The 23,662-nt window shown below is 44.7% G+C and overlaps 1 protein-coding gene across 2 annotated transcripts in view; it reads left to right on the forward strand.

Moving 5' to 3' along the window:
• MED20 (mediator complex subunit 20) overlaps window positions 1-23,662 on the forward strand; it is a 42,437-nt gene that overhangs the window by 4,794 nt on the left and 13,981 nt on the right. The window contains exons 3-4 of one of the 2 annotated variants that reach the window (XM_070418617.1): window positions 4,824-5,077; window positions 7,962-13,494. In XM_070418617.1, coding sequence (XP_070274718.1) covers window positions 4,824-5,077; window positions 7,962-8,177 — 470 coding nt within the window. In that variant the 3' untranslated portion in view covers window positions 8,178-13,494. Of the gene's footprint in view, window positions 1-4,823; window positions 5,078-7,961; window positions 13,495-23,662 lie in introns of those variants that run through there. The other variant, XM_070418618.1, reaches the window with a different exon arrangement.

Below are 23,662 nucleotides of genomic sequence, written 5' to 3' on the forward strand. Positions count from 1 at the left end.
CTTTATGTTTTTTATTATTTATTTACCACAAGTAAAGGTCAGGAATTGTTATCTTTCTTTTAAATTTTTTTTACTCTTTCACTTCATTACTGCTGTGTATGTGCTCCATGTGAGTGACGTAGGTGCTTATGTAGGTGGGTTCCGACTTACTGCGAAAATCACGTTACATCGCGCCGTAGGAACGGATCTCCAACATAACCCGAGGACCTGCTGAATAATAAAAGTCTAATATGCTAAGTGTACAGTCATCCAGTCGTCCGTTCAACCAATCAAAGCGTAATACGCTAATGATATGCTAAGGCCACTCAACCTCTTGCTGTGACATGCACTGACCACCAAGGGGCAGACAGTCGACTGGTTGATCAGTTGCTATAACGTGCATTGACTATGGGGCAGACAGTCAACTGGTAGGTTAGCTTGCTGCTGGAGTCTGGCCGATTGAGACTGAGGGAGACAGGCTGGACATGCCCTGGAGCCCTCCTGCGGTCCCTCCCTGGCTGGCCAACCTCCCATGTCCCTCCCTGGCCCTGATTGTGCACTGGTGGGGTCCCTCGGCCTGGCCTACACCCTCTCATAATCCGGGACCCCTCTGGGGATGTCGGAGAGCCGGTTTCGGCCGGATCCTGCAGGCCAGGCCGAAGGACCCCACTGGTGCACGAATTCATGCACCAGGCCTCTGGTTTTTATATATATACAGATACACTACTTCTATGAAATTACCTGGTGTGGGCTGTTTTCCTCCTGATCAGACCTTTGTTTTTAACCGTTTGAGTCCCAAGCAGCGCGATTGCGCTGCTGAGATTTTATGTCGAGAAAACATACGATTCGTTTGAGTCCTAGGGGGTATTGAAAAAACACTGTCGAAGAATCCCAAACAGTGCAACCGCGCTTTCTCTAAATGAGTACGAAAAGACCCAAACAGCGTGATAGCGCTTGTTTTATTTTATGTCGAGAAATACCAAGCAGCGCGGTTGCGCTGCTTGGGACTCAAACGGTTAAGGAACTATAGTCCAGTTAGGGAGACATCATTCTTGGCAGACAGTGGGGTAGAATGGAAAGAGCAATAAATTTGAGGTCAGAAAGCCTGATTGGAGTTCCAGCTCTGCTGCCTGCTGGCTCTGTGCCTTTAGATCCACAGTTCTCACACTGACCAGCATTAGCATCACCTGGAGGGCTTGTTAACACAGGTTGCTGGGCCTCTCTTCCAGACTTTCTGACTCAGTAGGTCTGGGGTGGGGTGGATAATTTGCATTTCTAACAAGCTTCCCCGTGGTGGTGCTGCTGCTGTTGCTGGTCTGGGACCCATAATTTTCCTCATCTGCAAAAGGGGGACAGTGACACTGGTTCAGCTTACTTCACACATTTGTGCAGATAAGAAACTACTTCACTGTGGTTAAAAAGATAGTATTGTCTATAAACAACTGGGAGTGCCTTATTCATTAAAAAACAAACCTTAGTTGACTTTCCGAATATTTTCAAGACTAAGAATATTTGCAGACTCATATGAATTATGTTATTACAGTGAGTTTGCACAAGAACATAATGACAGATCAACTTTGGATGTCTTTTTGAGGGTTGAAGTATTTGAAGTGGATTTGCTGGGAGGTGAAAGGTGGGAACTGGCAACAGGCAGTCAGGAGGGATGTGCAGGGAGGTTTCTGCAGAGCCTGTTGTGTTCAGCAAGTGGCAGCAGAGTGGAGGCGTATATACAGGTCACAATGCCCCAGCTCCCCCCACCCCCTTCTCTCTTTCCCATTGCTACACTCTCATCACTGCCTAGAATGTCTTTTTCCTTCTCCATGTGGCTGAGTCCTGCCCTCTCTTTGTGTTCTAGTTCAGTTCCTAAAGTTTTCAACCTATCCCTAGTGAGTTTATTAGCTTCTTGAGGCCGGGGCTAAGTCATCTACTTGTATGCTTCTTAAACCCTAGGACAGTGTTGGGAATAGTTTAAGTATTTAATAAAGATAAATATTTGAGATTGTGGCAGTTTATCCATTAACTCTTGTAATGTATGAGAGAGAAAATCTTCCTTTCCATTTGCCTTCTTCCATTTTCCACTTAACCAAATACACACACACACACACACACACACAAATATACACATTCTATATAATAAAAGCCTAATATGCTAAGTGTGTCTGGTAGTCTGTTCAACCAATCAAAGCTAATGATATGCTAAGGCCACTCAGCTGCTTGCTATGACATGCACTGACCACCAGGGGGCAGACACTTTAACCAGTAGGTTAGCTTGCTACTGTGGGGTCTGGGTGATTGGGACTGAGTGAGACAGGCTGGACTCGCCGTGGAGCCCTCCTGTGGTCCCTCCCCAGCTGGCCAACCTCCCGCATCCCTCCCTGGCCCTGATCATACACCGTTGGGGTCCCTCTGCCTGGCCTGCACTCTCTCGCAATTCGGGACCTCTTGGGGGATGTTGGAGAGCCGGTTTCAGCCCGATTCCACAGGCCAGGCCAAGGTACACCACTAGTGCACAAATTTGTGTGCCAGGCATCTAATCTACACTAATAAAAGAGAAAAATGGTAATTAGCGTACGACCGCTACCCTTCCCATTGGCTAATCAGCATATCCTTATGCAAATTAACTGTCAGCCAAGATGGCGGCCGGCAGCCAGGCAGCTGGAAGCGAACATGAGGCTTGCTTGCTCCAGTGACTGCAGACTCCAACGTTCCCCGCCTGCGCTGCCGGCCTCTGAGCTGGCAGTTTGAAACATTCTAACAAATATAGCCGGCTGGGATCTCAGAGCTGAAGTTATACATTGTTTCGATTATAGAACGGCAAACAAACCAGCAGCGGAAGCCTCAGAACTAGAGTCAGAGCTAAAGCTGGCTCAGAAGAAAATAAAAAAAAGAAAAAAAGCGGTTGGGAGCTTCAGTAAAAACTGCCAGCCTGAAAGCAGCCCTCAGCCCCTCACCCAGACTGGCCAGGCACCCCAGTGGGGACCCCCACCCTGATCCAGGACACCCTTCAGGGCAAACCAGCCGGCCCCCAGGCCTCTATCCTGTATAGTAAAAGGGTAATATGCCTCCCAGCACCGGGATCAGCGGAGCCACACTGGCACCTGATCAGTGTGACAGGGTGCAGCGCCCAAACCCCCTGATCGCCCTGCGGCTCTGTGTGTGACAGGGGGTGGCACCCCAACCCCCCCCCCCCCCCCACGGGTCCTGCTCTGTCTGTGATGGGGTAGAGCCATAACCTCCCCATCGGCCCTGCCCTGAGTGTGACAGTGGTGGCGCCCCAACCCCCTGATCTGCCCTGCTCTGTGTGTGACAGGGGGCGGTGCCCTAACTCCCCTATCGGCCCTACTCTGTGCGTGACGGGGGAGCTCCCCAACCCCCCTGATGGGCCCTGCTTTGTGCATGAGAGGGGGGAGCTCCCCAACTCCCTGATGGGCCCTCCTCTGTGCGTGATGGGCGGGGGGGGGGGGGCAGTGCCCCAACCCCCTGATTGGCCCTGCTCTGTGCGTGACAGGAGGCAGCGCCCCAACCCCCTGATCGGCCCTGCTGTGTGCGTGACGGGGTGGTGCCGCAACCTCCCCATTGACCCTGCCTTGAGTGTGACAGGGGGTGGTGCCCCAACCCCCCAATCAGCCCTACCCTGAGCATGATTGAGGGTGGCATCACAACCTCCCAATCCGCCCTGCTCTGTGCATGACAGGGGGCGGTGCCCCAACTCCCCAATCGGCCCTGCTCTGAGCCCGACCAGGGGCTGCACCTAGGGATTGGGCCTGCCCTCTGCCACCCAGGAGCAGGCCTAAGCCAGCAGGTTGTTATCTCCCGAGGGGTCCCAGACTGCGAGAGGGCACAGCCCGGGCTGAGGGACCCCCCCCCCCCTTCCCCCCGAGTGCACAAATTTTTGTGCACCGGGCCTCTAGTATATATATAACTTTGCTTCCTTCTTGCAGAAAATCTATAGTAATCAATGAGAAAACTAAACCTTTTGATTCCAGATGCTGAGTTCTTTTCTGCTGTTGTGTATGCTATATTCCCAAGTCTGCTGATGTCTTAAAATTGCCCAAGGCTTCACCATTGCCTTTAGAATGGAGTCCAGGCTTTGTGAGCATGGAAGACAAGATGTAGCACCACTTGGCTCTGGTCTATCTTCCTAGCCTCATGCTCAGATACTCCCCTTTGCTGTGTTTCTGGGGCCACTTATATATCAAAGAGGGAGAGGCCAAGGAAGGTAGGAGTGGACAGAAGAGAGTGTCTGCTTATTTGGCATACTGAAATGCTATTATTTCATCTTCCTTATTATGTGACTTATATAATAAAAGGCTAATATGCAAATTGTCCCCTCCACTGGGAGCTCGACCAGGGGGCGGGGCCAGCCCACCAACTGCCCATGGCCCCTCCCCCTGCCGGCCCTGCCTCTGATCGCTTCCCCCACCCTGATGGGGGGTGAGGACAACCTGCCAATGTCCTGCTCACTGGGTCCATCAGGGTCGGCGGGCTGGATCCCACCTGTGCATGAATTTGTGCACCAGGCCTCTAGTGATTATATAAAAGACTGTATGTAAAGTCTCTGTGAGTAAATCATCATCATCATCCATCTGTGACCCTGTCCCTCAACTTAAAAATTCAACTGTTATTAACGCTAGTGAGTTCCCTGTGTGCCCCTCACCTTTTTCTGTAGAGCGGGTAGATTTTACCACATGCTATTCTTCAGAAAAGGCTTTTGGTAAGGGGATCCCCCACCCCCACCCAAGACTGCTTAGGTAATGCCATCTGGCCTTGTTCCCTGGATTTGCCTCTATTCTGGGGTTTGCTGAAGGAGGTCTTGATGCTGAGTAGGATCTCTGTCCCTGCAGGTCAGACTGGGAAGCTGATGTATGTGATGCACAATTCAGAATACCCTTTGAGCTGCTTCGCCCTCTTTGAGAATGGCCCTTGCCTTATTGCCGACACCAACTTTGATGTGCTCATGGTGAAGCTCAAGGGCTTCTTCCAGAGTGCCAAGGCCAGCAAGATTGAGACCCGGGGCACCCGTTACCAGTACTGTGACTTCCTAGTGAAGGTGGGCACGGTCACAATGGGGCCCAGTGCCCGAGGCATCTCTGTGGAGGTAAGACCTTGGTGAAGTAGGAGCGGGATGTGCTGAAGGAGCAGCTCAGCAGAGGGCTCTGCAGATTTCCACGTCCCTCTGAGTGCAAACTGGTGTTGATGCCTACCTGGCCCCTGCGCCTGCACCTTTTACCCTGTCCTTTATCATTCGAGACTCTAGACCAGGATGGGAATTGGAAGCTGGGTTCACAGCAGGTAGGAAGCCTAGAAAGGCCGGCTTGCTGGAGAAGGGAAGGGAAAACCAAGAGAGGCAGGTGAATTTTGTGGAGGGACCAGTCATCCTTCACAAGAGGATTGGAGCAGACCAGGTCAACTTTCAGTGCAGTTAACTTTTGGAAGGTGGGTCCGCACATCTCTCCTTAGGATGCTTGCACATGGGTCTCAAAAGTGATGTAGCAAAGCTATGCCTTCCCTTTTGCCATGCTATCCACTTTCATGGTGGAAAGGGCTACGTGTGATGGTTTCATCTTTGAGGGATAGACTGAAAATGACAGAGGGAGTGTGACGAGTAGCTGGCTTTGGGACCAGTGGTAATCCACAATCTACCATGTGCCCAGCACTGTGTGAGATTAAAAAAAAAATACATAAGCTACGGGGCCTGTTTTTTGCAAATTTTTTATTTAGTAAGAGAGCAGGGCCAGGAGTTGGCCTGATGGTCAAATCCCTCTAGTGTTAACTACAACAATTAAGGCTTGGCTAGAACAAGACTGCGCACAGAGACCACAAGGTGGTACACCAAGAAAGCATAAAAGATGCGGAGACAAAAAAACATGACAGAAATGGAGGATATGGAGCTAAGAATCGCAATTTTGAGGGCTTGCCATAAATTTGTGCAGAGCCTCACGAAAACTAATGAGACCCTCGATGCTACGATAAAGAAATTAGAAAGTAAGCATACACGGACTGAAATAAAGAATATTATACCCAATAGCAGACCAGAGGAGTGCAAGAATCAAACCAAAGATTCGACAAAAAACACCCAATTGGAAAAGCATAATGAAAAAAGAATCCGAAAGTGTGAAGATAGTGTAAGGAGCCTCTGGGACAGCTTTAAGCGGACTAATATCAGAGTCATTGGAGTCCCAGAAGATGAGAGACAGCAAGATATTGAAAACCTATTTCAAGAAATAATGGCAGAAAACTTCCCCCACCTAGTGAAAGAAATGGACTTACAGGTCCAAGAAGCGCAGAGAACCCCAAACAAAAGGAATCCAAAGAGGACCACACCAAGACACATCATCATTAAAATGCCAAGAGCAAAAGACAAAGAGAAAATCTTAAAAGCAGCAAGAGAAAGAGGCTCAATTACCTACAAGGGAATACCCATACGACTGTCAGCTGATTTCTCAACAGAAACTTTGCAGGCCAGAAGGGAATGGCAAGAAATATTCAAAGTGCTGAATACCAAGAACCTACAACCAAGATTACTTTATCCAGCAAAGCTATCATTCAGAATTGAAGGTCAGATAAAGAGCTTCACAGATAAGGAAAAACTAAAGGAGTTCATCACCACCAAACCAGTATTATATGAAATGCTGAAAGGTATCCTTTAAGAAGAGGAAGAAGAAAAAGGTAAAGATACAAATTATGAACAACAAATATGCATCTATCAACAAATGAATCTAAGAATCAAGTGAATAAATAACCTGATGTACAGAATGAACTGGTGACTATAATGAATCAGGGACATAGAAAGGGAATGGACTGACTATTCTTGGCGGGGCAAGGGGAATGGGAGATTCGGGAAGAGACTGGACAAAAATCATGCACCTATGGATGAACTCAGTGGGTGGGGAGTGAGGGTGGAGGGTGGGGTGGGAGATGGAAGGAGGGGAGTTATGGGGGGAAAAAAGAGGAACAAATGTAATAATCTGAACAATAAAGATTTAAAAAAAAAAAAAAAAACAACAACAAAAAAAAAAAAAAAAAAAAAAAAAAAAGAGAGCAGGGCCAGAACACAAACCGTTTTTGAAGTTAGTCTATGAGAAATGCCACGGATTGCTCTGGGACTTCATGCCAGTGAGAGCACTGCTGACTTGGATTGTGAGCCTCCTACAGGACCAGCATTTAAGGAGGGACTCACATGTGGAGACATGGGGATAGCTAAGTCCTAAAAGGCGGCCCCGGCAGAGAACAGGGCATTAGTGGCTTACTGCTCTAAAATTCCAGGGTACTCGAGGGCCAAGATTTCCTCACCCTTTTCAGCTTGAGACACACCTTGCATTTGCTGAGACCCACTGGGACCCCAGTGTTTATCCTCTACATTTCCAGCTTTGTAGTGCAAACATACCCCAGCTGTTTCTGTGCTGTTTCTCCTGGTTACCAGTGATTTCCCCAGCGAGAAAGCTGAAGATGTGTATCATGTGGCCCCTGCTACATTGATCAGAAAATTATTTCTTAGGGTTGGAGCCCAGGCTGGGTCTACCTGGGAGTAATGTTTGGTCTTGCAGACATATGAGCATATGTGTCCACTTTGCGCTGTATTGATCCCCTAACACACACACACACACACACACACACACACACACGCATTCTCTCTTCGTTTTCTCAGAATTTCCTGAGCTCTCCTTCAATGTCCCAGCATGTAGGGATTATGTAGTTCTGAGATAATCCAGAGGGGCCCAGATCTGCCCTTGGATCTTGTGGGCAGGGCTGTGGGTTGATAACTCCAAGACAAGAATGTCAGAGATGCCTAAAGGGAATGGTGGTGTGTTAAATCCCTGGGGTTTGGGTTGAGTATTTCCTGTGCAGCAACACTGTGCTAGAAGGTGTGTGTCTTTGGCTTGGGGTTGGGGAAGATGGGCGCAAGGGTAGAAGGTGCAAGGGAAACAGAAGTCCTCATCCTTGCCTGCACTCACCCTCATTCTCTGTTCCTTTGGTCCCAGGTGGAATATGGCCCGTGTGTGGTAGCTAGTGACTGCTGGAGCCTGCTGCTCGAATTCCTACAGAGTTTTCTAGGCAGCCACACACCCGGGGCTCCCACAGTGTTTGGCAACAGACACGACACAGTCTACGGCCCAGCAGATACCATGGTCCAATACATGGAACTCTTCAACAAGATTCGCAAGCAGCAGCAGGTGCCTGTGGCTGGGATTCGTTAGTGACTGGCAGCTGCATGGTTGAGCTCCATCACCAAGGGACTCCACAGGAGGCGCAGGTGCTACACCCTCAGGGCTCTGGGCCCCAGAAACCCAGGGTGGACATGGAGGCTTCTCTCCTTCTCCAGTTCCCAGCTGTGGCTTTTGTTCTGGGGCTCCGGACCCCCTCCCCTGACCCTCACACACAGTCCCCTGACAGCTGTTTCACTCCCTGCCTTATTGGACTTGGCCTGTCCTCCAGAACGGTGATTATGAAGAGTGGAGAAGTTTGGAGCTTTCCCGCTACAGGGGCACAGGTAGGACAGGGGCGTCCCTGCCTGGCCCTGGTGGGGAAAGTAGTCTGTATCTCCAACTGTTGTGGATTTGGCCTGAGCCGGTGGGCAGGCTGCATTTTGTGTTTGGGCTGTGCTGCAATAAAGGCCTCTTCCTCTGCTCAGAGATGTGCTTCGCCTCCTAGAGGAGTAGGAGGCCAGCTTATTTTATGGATGGCATTTTCTGACCTGTTTGCTGAAGTGAATTGAGAGTTGACTTTTCTAGGGAATTGCCTGAGTCCTATATAACAAAGCGAGCCTAGTAGAAGTTTAATCTCTCTTTTAATAGAACAGAGGTAGTCAGATGGTCCAGGGCAGGTTTAACTCTACAAGGTCATCAGGAACTTAGGTTTTTTTAATCTTGTTGTTCAGCCACCACTAGCTTGTTGTCCTTGCCTGCAACGTCAAAGCAGACTCATCAACTCTATGTCCGCATTCCACTGGGGAAAGAGAGAACAAAGCAGTTTCTTTTATAAAGAATATGAATGACCTGGAGTTGTTCAAACCACTATGGCCACAGTTTGTTGAAAGCGACAGCAGGATATAGAGCCTCTTATTTGAGTAGTCATGTGCCCAGTTAAAACTCAGGGATCCTGTGACTGGAAGATGGAGAAAATGGTCTAGTTAATGGCCTTTGCTACATGGAGCTCAGTGGATGTGCCCAGGAATGCTCTTGGCTGTTACTTTGCAGTCAGTACTCCTTCTAACTAAGCCAGTTGTTTATGAATTGGATTGGGATAGGGCTGGTGCCAGAGTCCCTTTTGGTTTAGCTAGATTAGTCACACTAGGCAGTCAGTTCCAAACCCCTTGTCTAGGTCTCAGTATCTAGGCCTCTCCAGTTCGCATGCACCCAGTTGACTCGATGCACTGAGCTCTTTCTCATCTCCTTTGCGCCTCCAAGCTGCTCATTTGATCAACATTGCCTGCCCACCCCACTCCTGCTGCTGAAACAGTCAGGCTAACGATGAGATACACAGTGGGGGATGGTCTAATGTACACACTGCTACGCTGCCCTCAAGGATACTGTCCCTCTTTGAAGGCACCTAAGGAGAAACTGTTTTCACTCATAGGGCTCTGCAGCAAGAATCTGTCAGTAGACCCTTTTAGCTTTGGCTGGCAGGAAGCTCGAGTCAACTTTATAACTAGGACCTGTCCTCTGCATTTGTTGTTCTCACTTCCCCCGCTTTTCTGATTTATTTTTGCTATATTGAAATTGAGGTATGTTTTAGATATCATTTACACACAATAAAATGCACAGACCTTATGTTTTTGGCCTTCTGATATATCTGTGCTCTTATCCAGATGTATCTACTTGTATTTTTCTGTAGGCTGCCACCAGTCTTTCATGATTTGAGACATCATTTTGAACATAATGTATTCATAATAATATATGGAAGCTGAGTGTGGTAAATTTGACTCTAGACTTATACATTGTAAGGAGATTCTGTTCCCTGAAACCTAAAAAATAATATAAACTCCCTAACTATACTTTGCTTTTAGACACAGCCTTGACTCCTACACATTCTTCACTTTTATTCTTCTTCCTATTTGAGCATACATTTGACCGGCTTTAAGAACTGGCACTTTAGTTACTTTTGCCTGTATTTGTCCTTTGTGTCAGTTAAAGAAAATTTATCACTAAAAAAGGCGGGTAATGCAATACATTTTAACATATGCCTCCACTTGCAAAATTGCCAAAAATGGAACCAGTAACTAGTGAGAAGGGGCTAAATGTTATCCATAGACTACTTGTGTGCCAATTTGGATGGGGCTTTCAAGAGTAGTCTAGGAATATCAGTGTGTGCATTTTTGTAAGCTCCGGCTGATAGAAAATTGAGCAGCAAATGTATAAATTTAAGGGAAAAGGGCACGGTTATCTTCACTTTATAAATGAAAAAAACCTTAAACTTGGCTGCTAAATGGAGATGCCATATTTTTGGGGTTCAAATCTCATGTTCTTCCTTCTACACTAGGCTGTCTTCTACCCAGCATCCTTTGCTTCCAAATGCATTACCCCTTTCCCCACCTGTAGCTAACCCCCAAAAGCGCAGAAACGGGGGAACTTCTAGGACCCTGCTAACAAGTCACCTTGGTGGCTACCTTTGCCAGAGCCGCATAGAAATCTGTCAACCTTGACTCTCAGAGCTACGCAGGGCAGCTGTGGGACTCATCTAGTTCTCCTTTAAGATGGGAAAGCAGTGGCCCCCAGAGGGGCCTGCCTAGAAATGAGGCTGGAGTCAGGACCAAACTTCACAACCGGGTCTCCTAGCTACCAGCTGTGTCAGTGTGACACCTGGACCTCTGTGGTGCCAGGTGGTTTCAGATGGAATGTGGAAAACATGGTTACATTAATACTTATGTCTTACTCTCATGTATATTAGAGAAAAATATAACTAGCCCTTTATTCCTTAGGATGAGGGTAAGTTTTTTGCAAAAGAGAACTATTAAGTTATTGTACAGATGATACCAGCAAATGGCAAAATCTATAGAGGCAGAAGGCAAGTGCTGGAATTTGGGGAACACTGTGCTCTATTATAGTGTCTAGTCCATTTCTTGTGTCCATGAGGGTTCCTGCTGTGCTGTTCTGATTCACTGTACCCTGTTCCTGTGCTGCCTCCTGCTTGCTTTCATTGGATCTTGAGTACCAAGTAGTCACATTTCCCTGAACTCTATTGGTGTCACTGCTTCACTGAAGAAAATACCTAAAAACTGACCATTCCTTCCCACCAGTGAGTCCAGAATTCATTTTTGTGGCTTCAGGATGAGGAACTGAAATTTCTATCTCCAAATCCTGGCAGGTAAGAGGATCGGTTAGAAACTCCCACTTAAGCATGTCTTCCAGGTTTTGAAAGTTGAGGCTCTTAAAGTACAAGATAGGAAGGTCTGTAGGTTGAACATTTTGAGGACATTCACAGAAGATCGAGTTGTGCAGGACTGAGGTATATGTGTGGCCTTTTTGTAACTCCCAGTACTGCCTGTCTCTCCCGACAGCCTCCCTCCCCGTCTCTGCTGCTGTTTGAGTGCTTTTGGCGGTAGGCCCTAGTTACAGTTGCCATGTGGAGTGGCTGAAACCAGTTGTATTACAAGTTGGGTCCTCTCCTAGGGGTTGGTGTCTTTGGCTTAAAGCAGTCACTTCCTGGGGTAGACTTTCTCCAAGGTGAGTTTCTGTCATTCAGTCTCTTGGGTTAGAAGGGACCCGTTAGGTCAGCTAGTTTGACCTTCAGGACTCATATCTTTAACACCATCCCTTGACTTGGTTGAATCTAGGGAAATCCCTTTCCTCTGTATTTCACCGATTTTATCACTCTTGAGACAAAAACCCAACAAAACATACTTGTCCTTTCCCTCACAGATTGTGGAGATTGTATTGTGCTTAATGAGCGATTTGTTGTGAGCTGGTGCCGGAGTATGCATGAACTATGACCCTAAAGTAGGGGTTCTAACATTACTGCAGGTCATCAGCGCCCAAGGGGAGCCTCAAGAGGCCTAAGATGTCCTGAAACTGGAGACTGCTTTGTGTAGGTGCACAGTTTTGGGGGAATAGGATTTATAGGGTTCATTAGAGTATCTCCAGAGTTTGTGATCCAAAAAATGAGTCTCTGAAGGGAAACAGCAGGAAGACAAAAATAAAGCAGGCGTGAGAAATGTCCAACTGGCTTATTGGGAGCAAGAACTTGCCCTGCCTTTTGGACACCTTATCTGGGGTCCGCTCCATGGAATTTCCTCCTTCATTTTGTAGTCCTTCAGGCCTTTCATTCAGTTTCTGGGAAGCTGGACTGCTGTCTTCATAAACATAGAACCTTTTAGAATGAGTAGAAATAAATATGTATGAAGCAGTCTTTACAGCAGGCTTTCTTGGTGGCCCCCCAGTTACTCTTCCATTATGACACACTCGATGGGATCTGAAAATTATTCTGTTATGATGGAATTTGGCATAATGAGTATATATATTTTCATAAAGAGGTGATTGATGGCAGAGAAATAATTCCTAGTCTCTGTGATGAAATTAGCAGGTTAAAAAAAATTCTTGGAACTATTATGACAAAGAATCCGAATTCTCTTTTATTCTGTTTCATTTCCCAACACATTCCTGCCCCATCAGATGGCATAGACCTGTTTTTAAGGGTAGAAATCTTTTGTCATGTAGGAAAGGCAAGGCTAGGGATTAGAGGTGACAGTTGTTCTGAGGCAGCCTATTAACGGGAAGAGACCATGTGTTAGGGACAGATGGCTGGGTGCTGGCCATAGTACTGTCTCTAATTTGCCCAGTAGCTTCAATCAGGTTGGTCTTTTTGGGTCTCATCTGTAAAGTGGGAATGATGATTCCGACCCTCCATATTTCATCGGCTCCTTGAGAGGTTCAAGGGAGAATAGAAGAGTGCTTTGTCGGTAAGGAGATGCTGTCTCTCTTCTGCTCTTGCTTCTTTTAATGGTGCTGTAGGTATTGGTGTTTGATGAGGATGTTTAAGGTGGGAGGTTGTGAGGTCATTACTGTTTAGTGGCAGGTTAAAATTCTTCAGTGGAAAGAGTGTTGTATTAGAGAACAAGCAGCGCAGAGAGGGTGCAGAGAACATATTCAGCATATAGGTTTTTGTATTTTTTTGTAACCAGGTCAGTGAACACAGTTGTATGGACCATTTGTATGGACCATCTCTTAAGCATGGAAATAGGTTTTTAATACTTATTCATAGTGATAACATTTTACTTGTTGTCCTTTAACCTAAAGAAAAAGGGGCTGGGCTTTAAAAAAAGGAAGTGGGTTAGAAACAACTATATCTTTCAATCTTTTACTGAAGCACGTCCATTCCTGTTTCCCCTCAGCTCCCAAGCCTTTTGTGGCTGTCTCTGAATGTTTTTTTTTTTAATGCCATGTGTATCATGATTGCATTTGTAATCAGTTATTTTTAAACAAAGTTCAGTGTTCCTGATTCTGTTTTCCATTCCTCACTGATGAACTATGTAAGCTCTTAACTCTGAAGCTACAATAAAATCTTTTGTTAGCTATCCTGCATAGTTGTCTCATATTTGAATTGTCAAAAAATAGCCTTCTTGTCGGAACCAGTTTGGCTCAGTGGATAGAGCCGTCGGCCTGCGGACTGAAAGGTCCCAGGTTCGATTCCGGTCAAGGGCATGTACCTGGGTTTTGGGCACATCCCCAGTAGGAGGTGTGCAGGAGGCAGCTGATCGATGTTTCTCTCCCATCGATGTTTCTCTCTATCCCTCTCCCTTCCTCTCTGTAAAAAATCAATCAAATATATTTTTTTTTAAAAAATAGCCTTCTTATTCTGTCTACTTTCATCTAACACTTAGTTCTTAAACGTTTTGATCTCAGGACTCCTAGGTGTTCTTAAACATTATTGAGTACCTCAAAGAGCTTTTGTTTATGTAGGTTATATTGATATTTACCTTCATAAAAATTGATAGTGAAAAAATGAAAGTGAAAAATTTATAGTGAAAAAATTCATTTAAAGGTAACACTAAACCTATCGCATGTTAACATAAATAAAATATTTATTTAAAAAATTTTAGTGAGAAGAGTGGCCTTGTTTTATATTTTTGCAAATCTCTTGAATGTCGGGCATAATAGAAGAGAGTGAATTCTCATATCTGTTTCTGCATTAAATCTCTTGTTTTGGTTGAAGAATATGAAGAAAGTCCAACCTCACATAGATGTGGAGTTGGAAAAGGGGGGGAGTATATTAATATTTTCAGACATGGCTGGTGTTTGTCAGTGGTTAGAGTTTCAGCCTGCTCACTGTGAAGGGTCTTGGGTTCAATTCCTGGTTTAGGGCACGTACCTGGCTTGAGGGTTTGCTCCCAGCCTGGGGCGTACAGCACATTGGAGTGGCAACTAGTGGATGTATTTCTCTCACATTGATGTTTCTCTCTCTCTTTCTTTCCCTTCCTCCCTTCCTTCTCTCTCTGAAAAGCAGTGGGGGCAAAAGTGTCCTCTGGTGAGGATTAACAACACAACAAAATCTTTTCAGATAATTGTGGAAATTCTTTGATACTACATCACAGTCCCAGTAAAGGTTAGTTGCAATGTGGAATCTCAGACTCAGTGAACTTTTTGTGATCTTGTATATTTGCATTCATTGGTTTATTTTACACTTGGAAGGGATCTTTTTACCAAGGTGGGATTGGTCATTTGGAAAATACTGCAGATCTTGTAAATTTTGACACACATTTCATCATATAGTATCAAAATCACAACCAGTCTCACCAGAAAAGCCCCGGGAAGCTATTAAGCTCACAGTGATGGATACAAGTGTTCAAAAATTCTAAGTTTTGTTTGAGGGCATGAGTGTTATCATTGCTAACAAATGCTTGTCAGGCTCACTTTGTTTATTTTTGAGAAGATATCTGTCAGAGGCCTAAGGTTGAATTACTTTAGTTTATCTGTTAGCTGTTCTTTCAAGTAAAAGTGGTAGTCCCCGAAGAAAGTTGCTAATTCAGTTCAAAATTCAGAGAAATTGCACAAGTGCTTTTCCTCAAGAAAATTATTGTGCTTAGGTAAGGAACAGAAGTGCTCTATGCATACATCCATTGAATAGCATTATTGAAAAGATCTGTACTTAAAACAAATAATTTTTAGTGCTTCACCAAGGACTTCCTTAAGTAGAACAGGTATTTTTTTTTCCTGTGAATGGGTTGCAATGAAGAATAAAAATCTTGATTGCTAGTACAATTTAGTGCCATTGCTTAAAATTGTTAAGACAGTAACAATTTTACCTGTCATTTATTTTTATTTTTTTCTTTTCTTTATTGATTATGTCATTACTTTTATATCAGTGCAAATGTCATCACAGTAACAAGGGCAAATAATATCTTATTATTATGAAAATATAGTTTTGATCTTAGACCACCCCCACCCCCAGAAGGGTCTCAGGGATCCCAAGGGCTCCACAGGCCACACTTTGAGAAACACCGATCTAATCATACGTGCTCACAGCACTAAGAATCTTTCCCTGCTGGATTGCTATTCTGAGAGCACCCTTCCTTCAGAAATCTTAAGTATCTCCCAAATCCTTCACTCAACAAAAGCACCTATTATGTGCCAGGCTCTTTGTTAGGGAATTAACATTGAATAAGATACAATTGTTATTCTCCAAGAATGTTCTTGGGCGGTTTGGGAACCAAAGGCAGAAAATAAGTAAGGAGTTAAAATGTAAGATAAGAATTTCTTAAAAAGAATAACGTTAAAAGTGAAAGACAACAAAGGGAATGCTGAATTTTATATCTAACTTCGAACTCGAGCCACATGACAAAATCCTCACCAAATCAATCAATCACCAGGTCCTTTCCTTCCATCAAATCTCTTTAAAATGTCCAAGTTAATTGCCTTTGGAAATGTCTTCACACATAATTGCGCTCGGCTCCAGGCATTGTAGTTTCATGCTTAGACAAGCAGTGCTGTTTCCCCCTTCTTTATTGTTCTTTGGCCTTTGTGCGTCTCCATTTCATATTTCCAAGTGGGCAGCCTTGCGCCAGTGTAGCCGATAACGCATATGTCCTTATGTTTAAATGTAAGCCTTTACCTGCGTTAGTCATGTGCTGGGTGATGTAACAGTGTCGGTCTTACTTGGGGTACCGTCACCGCGCACGAGTTGGGTCAGGACCATGCACCCGAGGCTGCCCGGGAAAGAACCTTCTCCGAGACAGGAGGCTCGTAGGAATCGCCGCCTTTCCGCTTCCCTGTGGTCTCCATCCCCTCCATCTGCAGAACGACCGTCCTCAGTTAACGGAGTGAAACTTCCTCGAGGGGATTTCCATAAAACAGCTGAATCCCGCCTCGGTCAGGTCGTCAGCGACAAAAGTCAGACACGTGCTCTCCCGTCTGGAAGCCAGCAGTAACTTTTGCAAAGGCGCCAGGAAACCCCACGGCTCGGAGGCTGCTGCGTTGGGAACAAACCACCCGGTTAAAACTTGAGTCTTTTAACAGAACAAAACAAAAGCATAGACGGGGTAGTGAGAACGGCTTTCCCCCGTGGCGGTGGTGAGAGATGTTAAAAGAGCTCCAAAAAGTGCGGGGAACTAATCGAATATTCCTTCACTGTTCCACGGCTGAGGGGCGGGGGAGAAGGGAGCAGCGATGGGCTAAGCTAGGGAGTCTGGCCCTTTAAGGAGGAGGGACGGACCGAAGACTCGGTACCTTGAGAGTCTCTTTGTCTGGAAACCTCCTTATTTACCCCTCTTGTGCTTCAACCAAACTTCGATGCGCGATTCTTAGCGTCCCTCTACGCCGCCGCCCCTTACGCTAGGCTCAAGTTGGCCTTGCGTTTATGGTTGACCCTAAACTTTGCGCCCGCGGCGCGAACCCTGGGAGCGGACGCCGGGGTCTGGGCCCAACGCTGCGCCGTTGGCGCAATGCGGGGGCCGGGGGCGGGGCTCCGGCGTACGGACCAATGGGTGGGAAGGGGGCGGGGCCGAGTTCGGTTGTCTAGCGTCCGGGTGACAGCTCGCGCGTGCAGATGATGGCGGTAAATAGGGGTGGGGGGGATGTCGAGGGAGGGGGCTGAGGTGGTGGGGAGGCGGCAAAGGGGGTAGCTCCAGGGGGTGGGGGAGACGGGGACCAGGGCGGCCAGGGAGCCCATTCCAAGACTCGGAGGCGGGGACAGGAGTCTCCGGCTCACTGGCCCTCCCCTTTAAAGAAGCAAAATCCTCACACCGGGTGAGGGGCGACAAAGGCGGCGCGCGCCTCGCGGGCGGGAGGAGCGGCGGCAGGGGGCGGGACCGCGGCGCCGGCGGGCCGGAGGCGCCCGGGGCGGGGGCCGGCGGGAGGCGAAAGACCGCGGTCCAGGCGCGCCGGCGCTGGGTTTTGGCGGGGTGGGCGACGACTGGGTTTGGGTAAAAGCCTTGAGGAGGAGAGAGGAAGGAAGGCTTGCGGGGCGGTTGCGGGGAACGGGTCTAAGAATGACATGAGGATTAAGGGGAGAAAGGGTTCGAAGGCAGGAGATAAGCCAGCCTAGGAGGCAGAAAGGAGGCAGGAACCAGGGAGGGTGTTAAGGAAGCCGGGCAAGGAACGAGGTTAGGAAGACCCGGGTTTGGAAGAGGCATCCTGGGCTTAGGTGTAAGAGCAAGGGTTTGAAGGGGAAAGCTTTGCAGGGGATGGTGGTGGGGTGATGGGTGCCGAGGTTAGAGTTGGAAGTGGGCGGCGAGGAGAGGCAGGGCTGCGAGGAGAGGCAGGGCTGGGGTAGTAGTTGGGAGCAGAGGAGAGAGAGTGATTAAGAGCCAGACGTGACAAGGGTGTGAACTAGTGCCGAGCGAGATGAGCTGAAGGACCAGGACTGGCGGTGGGCGGGAACTGCGAGGTTCTGAGAAAGGTAACGGGTTAGTGGTGGGCAATGGGTGTAAATTCTCGAAAGTGCAAGAGGGTGAAGGAAACACTGGACTAGTACCAGGTGGAGTTCAGAATAAGAGCGTAGTGGAAGGGTGCAAGGACACAGAGATGAGAGCTAGGGCGTTTATAGGACAACTCGGGGACCAGAAAGGCTGAAAGAAAAGAGGACGGGAGTAAGAAGTGATGGCGGTGTGGGACAGGGTAACTGCGGGGTGGTGCTAATTGATGAGGTTCAGCAAGATCCGAGGTGAATATAGTGAAGAGATGGGGCTGAGAGCGGAGGGTGAGAGGAGTCAGGCAGAGCCGGGCCCGGGATGTAAATGATGAGAAGGGGAGTAAGGGAAGAGAACAGGGTTCAGGAAGACCAGAAGCATCCTGATGGATGCAGACCTGGGGTACGGTGCAGAGGCGGGGAGTCAGGTGTGCACGTTGGCGGGAGAGACTCCAGAAGGGCTGCCTGGGTCAGGGCACAGAGGCCGCAGGGAAGGATCGAGTGTAGGGAGCCTTTGGTGCAGAAGAGGAGGAACCATGGTGAGTGAAAAGAGACCCAGAGGTAGGGGTAAAAACTAAGTCGAGTCGGGAGGAGTTCTTTGTCGAGAAGAGAACTGTGTTAAAACTGTCTCGAGTCCTTTTGTCCATAAAAGTAGGAAATTTCAGAAACCTCTTTCTCCAAGGAATTTTGAATCTGCTTCTACCTTTCATTGTTTTTAATTCGACTCTTATGTCCACTTTGAAGAGATGAGACTCATTTGATTTGATACTGTTCTTGTCTGAATGATAAAGCATCAACTCGGTGCTGAAAACCTCTGCATTTCACCGGGGTTGTGATCTTGGGAAAACGGGGTGCTTTTTTTTTTTTTTAACAGGGTGGCTGTACCTGTGTGGTGTGATCGTGCTGTGTTGTACCTGACCGGCACTGGGCAAGCAGAGCGCTTTATCCACAGCGTTTTCATTTTCAGTGGTGAGCCCACTGTTAGTGAGATACAGATGAAGATCTTTTTGTTTTGATAAATAACCAGATTTCCACCTAGCTGTGTTTGGTGGCTGGAGAATACTGAAAAATCATTTCAGAAAAAGGCAAATGACCAACCAGGGAAGTTTGCTGAGGAAGAGATTTAAATCAGGGCTGTGAGGGCTTTGAGTTCCTGAGCTGCCTTTAGCTTTGTGTGGGACATTTCATAGTGTAGCATCCATTTACACTATGAGATAAAGAAAGGGAGATGTGTAGAGTAGTGGAGGATTTTGGAGTGGGACTTACCTTTTTGGTTAAATAATGAATTTATGAGTAATTTTTATCACGGAGAAAACTTCTGTAATACGTATAATGCAAGCTGGAGCCTTGGACAGCTCACTGCCTCTCCTCTTTTGTAGGTGTGAATAAAGAAAGCCAATATTAATATTAACTTTACAGAAGATTTTTATTTTTAAGACACTTTGGGAAATTAAAGGAAGATAAGAAATTTGGGACAAAATTTAGGTTATTCTTACTGAGTATCTGGGTGATTTTTAGTCTGAAGGTCTTACATTTAGCTAAGAATACGAATGATTATACTTAATGGTCCTAAAGGATAGACTATAATTTACTTTAAAAAGTGCAAACTGTTCTTGAGAATCTTATTTGAGGTTATTTCATTAGTACACACTTTGTGTATTTCATTGAGATACACAAAGATAATTTTTTTTCAAAGGCAGGTAAAGTTTTTGGAGTACTACTGTTTTGTGGGTGTTTGTGGAAAAGCAAAGATTGGGTTAAAGGCATTTGTAATAGCAAAGATTCAATTTTGATTTGTGGATATTAAAAACATTGGTTGTTAATATATATATAAATAACTTAGAATCTTAAATCTTTCTGAATTCAGCTGCTAACTATTCATGGATTCTGTTAAGCAGGTGTTCAAGGTGACTAGATTGATTTAGCACTTTAACAGGATTTCAAAACATTACTATTTTTGCTGCTAAGTTTCAAGAAGATTAATCTTAAATATTAACTTTCAAGCTGAAGAGTAACTTTGGTATGAGGTGTGTGTTTCTGTGAGGTGTGTGTGAGAATTTCCTTCTTTACAGATGTGTTTGGGCTGGAATTGCTAGTAAAATGGTATTGCCATTTTAATAATGTGATTGTTTTATACTTGTGTTCTTACATAAATTATTTTAGACTTAATAATCTTGATAAAGAAGAAAATATAAGGTATAAGAACCACCACGAGAAGAGTCTGGCTCAGTCCTGTCTTTTGTTTCTGTCTGCTGCCATAGTGTGCTAAATCATCAATTCTCTGTGAATGGTTATTTCTTACTTGACACTCCTAAAACTGAAAATGGATAATCTTTTAGTTCAGCTGATACTATTTATCAGTAATAATTCTGGTGATAAATTTAAGCTTTATTTCATTTGTTCATCAAGTAGAATTCTATTCAAGTTAACTTTATTTTGCTTATAATCGTATTTGATAAGCAACAACTTTTAAGCTTATTCAGATTTGAATAAGTAGGTTGTACATAATTAAATGTCTTTCTGGTTAATTGTAGATTCTTTGGATGGGACGAAAACTTGAAAGGACCTCTAGTTTATCCAGCAACTTCAGTCAATATCCCACTTAAATCATTCCAGGTAGATAAAAATTTATGCTATTTTCATAAATCTTCATAGGTAATGTGGCGACCTTTGTAGATAATCTTTTCCAGCAATTAATTATATTCTCTATAAGGAGAGTCTGCTTTCTATCTAACTAGCACACACTTAATTTTATATTTACATTTGTTCTCTGGCCCCATTCTCGATTTTTGAGTAAAAATGTCTGCTTATTAAAGTATTAAGAAGATGCTAGTTCTTCATAAACTTAATAATTGTAGCTGCCATCTATAGTGTTTTTGTGTCAGACATGGTTGTAAACTCTTTACAGATTATAACTCATTTACTCCTCACATCAATCCTATGAGATTGGCACTGTTCCTGTTCCCATTTTACAGGTGAAGAAATAGAGGCTCCCTGAGATTAAGTGATTTGCCCAAGGTTATACTCAGATAATCTTTTAGTACAAGTAACATTTGGAGTTTTTCTTTTGCCAAGTAGTAACTAAATGATACAGTTAATCTTTTTTTTTTTTTGTAATAGTTTATAAGGGAAATTTCTACCAAGTGGTGGGGCATAGGATTCAAACGTTGGCATTTTGCTGGCAAAGTGTGTGCTCTGATTCATTGTGCTTTGTCTCTACTGACTGTTGTGAAGTTATCCTTCACCATGCTCTTCTCCAGATTAAACAGTGCTGGTTTATTTTAATCCCTTCATGTGTCTTGTTTGCCAATCCTTAAATTATCCCTTTGGTTCTGTTATTAACTGTTTCTCAGGTCCTTTCTAGATGGGGAACCTGAGACAAATACCCTAAGGGTTATATCTAATGCAAAGATTACATCAAGGTTCTTACATACTCTTAATTTTTCATAAAATTGTTTTTATAAGACAAAATGACCCAAAAACAATAAAAAAAATGCCTAATAGCATTGCAGATTAATGGTTACCTGTTCATGTTTTTAGCTAGAAAAGGGCCCTGGACTTGTTATATATCTTACAAGTTTGTAGTTGTAAGATTGTTGACATTGAAGAAAAATGGAACTCAGAATTCAATGCAGATATCCCTAAGCAATATCTCGTCAGACTCTTGCTGACTTTTTACTATCATCTGTTTGTTTGCCTATATAAATAATATACTAAGTACATTTATGCATGCTTTAATTTGGTTAAGTAAAATGATGCATTCATTTTTATAAAATTAAAACTTTATTATTTTTAAATTTTTTATCTTCACCCAAGCATATGTTTATTGATTTTTATTTTATTTTATTTTGGAGAGAGAGAGAGAAACATGAATGTGAGAGAGAAACATCAATTGGTTGCCTTCTGTACCTGCCCTGACCAGGGATCGAACCTGCAACCTAGGAATGAGCCCTGACCAGGAATCAAACCCGCAACCTTCTTTGGTGTGTGGGACAATGCTCCAATCAACTGAGCCACCCAGCCAGGGCAAGACTTTATCTTTTTAGAGCAATTTTAGGTTCACAGCAAAATTGAGGGAAAGGTATAGAGATTTACTATTTACCCTCTGCCCCCACACATGCATAGCCTCCCCCATTATCAGCATCCCCCACCCAGTGATTCATTTGGTACAAATGATCCATTCTTTTAAAAAGATACCTAATAATTAGTGTTTACTAAGTGCCTAGCATGAGCTAAGTTTGTCAACTGGTTGAAACTTGACAATCCTATTAGAGAATATGTGTGGTTAATAACTTGATTTTTTTGGGTGACTTTAAAATTTTTTTTAAATGTTTTAAACTTACAGAACAGTTACAAAAATGGTACAGGGAACTTCTATATACCCTTATTTAAAATCACCAGTTGTTTTCGTTTTATTATTTTATCTCACTTGAGTATTTCTAAACAAGTAAATTTTTAAAAGAAATGGATATGAAGGCCTTAATATTTAAAAGAGAAGGGAAGAATGTCTTGAGTGTATCAGCCAGTTGGTATGTATTTTATTTTAGTCAAGCATGTGAAGCAAAGGAATCAGAGTGGATTTTGTGCTATTATGGTTTGTTTTCTTCATTCTATTTGGAAAAACATTATTTTACCTATGAATGATGAGTTTGTCGGCCCCTCCCACATCAGTAAAAACTGTGTCATGGTGTACCCCTCTGTTGGGGACCTGGCATGGTGTGCTCACAAATGAGTGGGTCCTCAGGATTTGCTAAGTATTGATGATGTATGGGAGGTTATTATGTGAAAACAGGAGCCACAGGGCTGTTCAACACGATGCCTAAGATGTATTCTGAAGATCCTTTTGTAGCTTCAAGGAGATGGAAAAGATCTAAGTGGAAAATGTATAAGACTATTGGTTGCAATTCATACTGATAGGTTTGCCTTATGGTAAGGGAATGAATAGAAATATTGTAACATTCTATTATCTCCCCCCAAATAACCTAAATTTTGGGAGTCTTTTCAGTTGTCTTATAAGGAGATTTAATTGACCCCATCTCCACTGCCACCTTCCAGGTCACTCTCAGTCTTTAGTGTTAAAATGGTCGCTTGTCCTTTTGGTAAAGGTATGTCCTGCAGAATGAGCCCTGTCTGATGTTGGTGAAAGGACTATTAGCTGTATTCTGACAGATGTAAAATACAGCACTTGTAAGCCTTTTTTCCTTTCCCCCATTTTAAGTGATCATCAAACTGATGAAATACAGCTTCTTATTACAGTTGATTGTAATAATTAAAAACACTTTGCTTTCATAAGGGTGACAAAATTACAAATTATTTGGAAAGCATTCTTCCCAGTCTGGCATTATTGTTTCTGAGGCATGGGCAGTTTTTAAAGACTATAATACTGTTCCTTTGCCATTTCCATGTTAATGGAAGTCTGAAAAGTAAGGTGCTCTTCTGAAATGTGCAGGGTTGTTTTTATTGTGTGTCATGTTGTAAACGGCATCCTGTGACAGGTATTTTCTCTCTTTGTCTTCTACTGAGCTAATTAGTAATTTACACTCTGGTAGCATCTCTTCCAGCCTCCCTGTGTGAAAACGCCTGACACTGTGCCTCCGTGCAGCATGGCTGGCAAGTGACTGGGGGCAGATGTTGGTTAGCACATCAGAAGGATCAAGGCTAACATTTATTTTTGTGTTTTTAATAAATGCAGGCTTTTGTATATGTCCCTCCCCTGCACCTTCCCCTCCCCCCATATTTAAGTAGGAGTGTTATGACCTCCTGTAATCCAGAGCAACAGTCCTTGATTCAACTTTGGACTTTGCTATTCTGTCCCCACCCCCACCCCAACGTTGTGGGATTTGGG

Source organism: Myotis yumanensis, unplaced genomic scaffold (assembly GCF_028538775.1).
Source record: "Myotis yumanensis isolate MYYU_CA2020_CCGP unplaced genomic scaffold, mMyoYum1.0.hap1 SCAF_6, whole genome shotgun sequence".
Lineage (NCBI taxonomy): Eukaryota > Metazoa > Chordata > Mammalia > Chiroptera > Vespertilionidae > Myotis > Myotis yumanensis.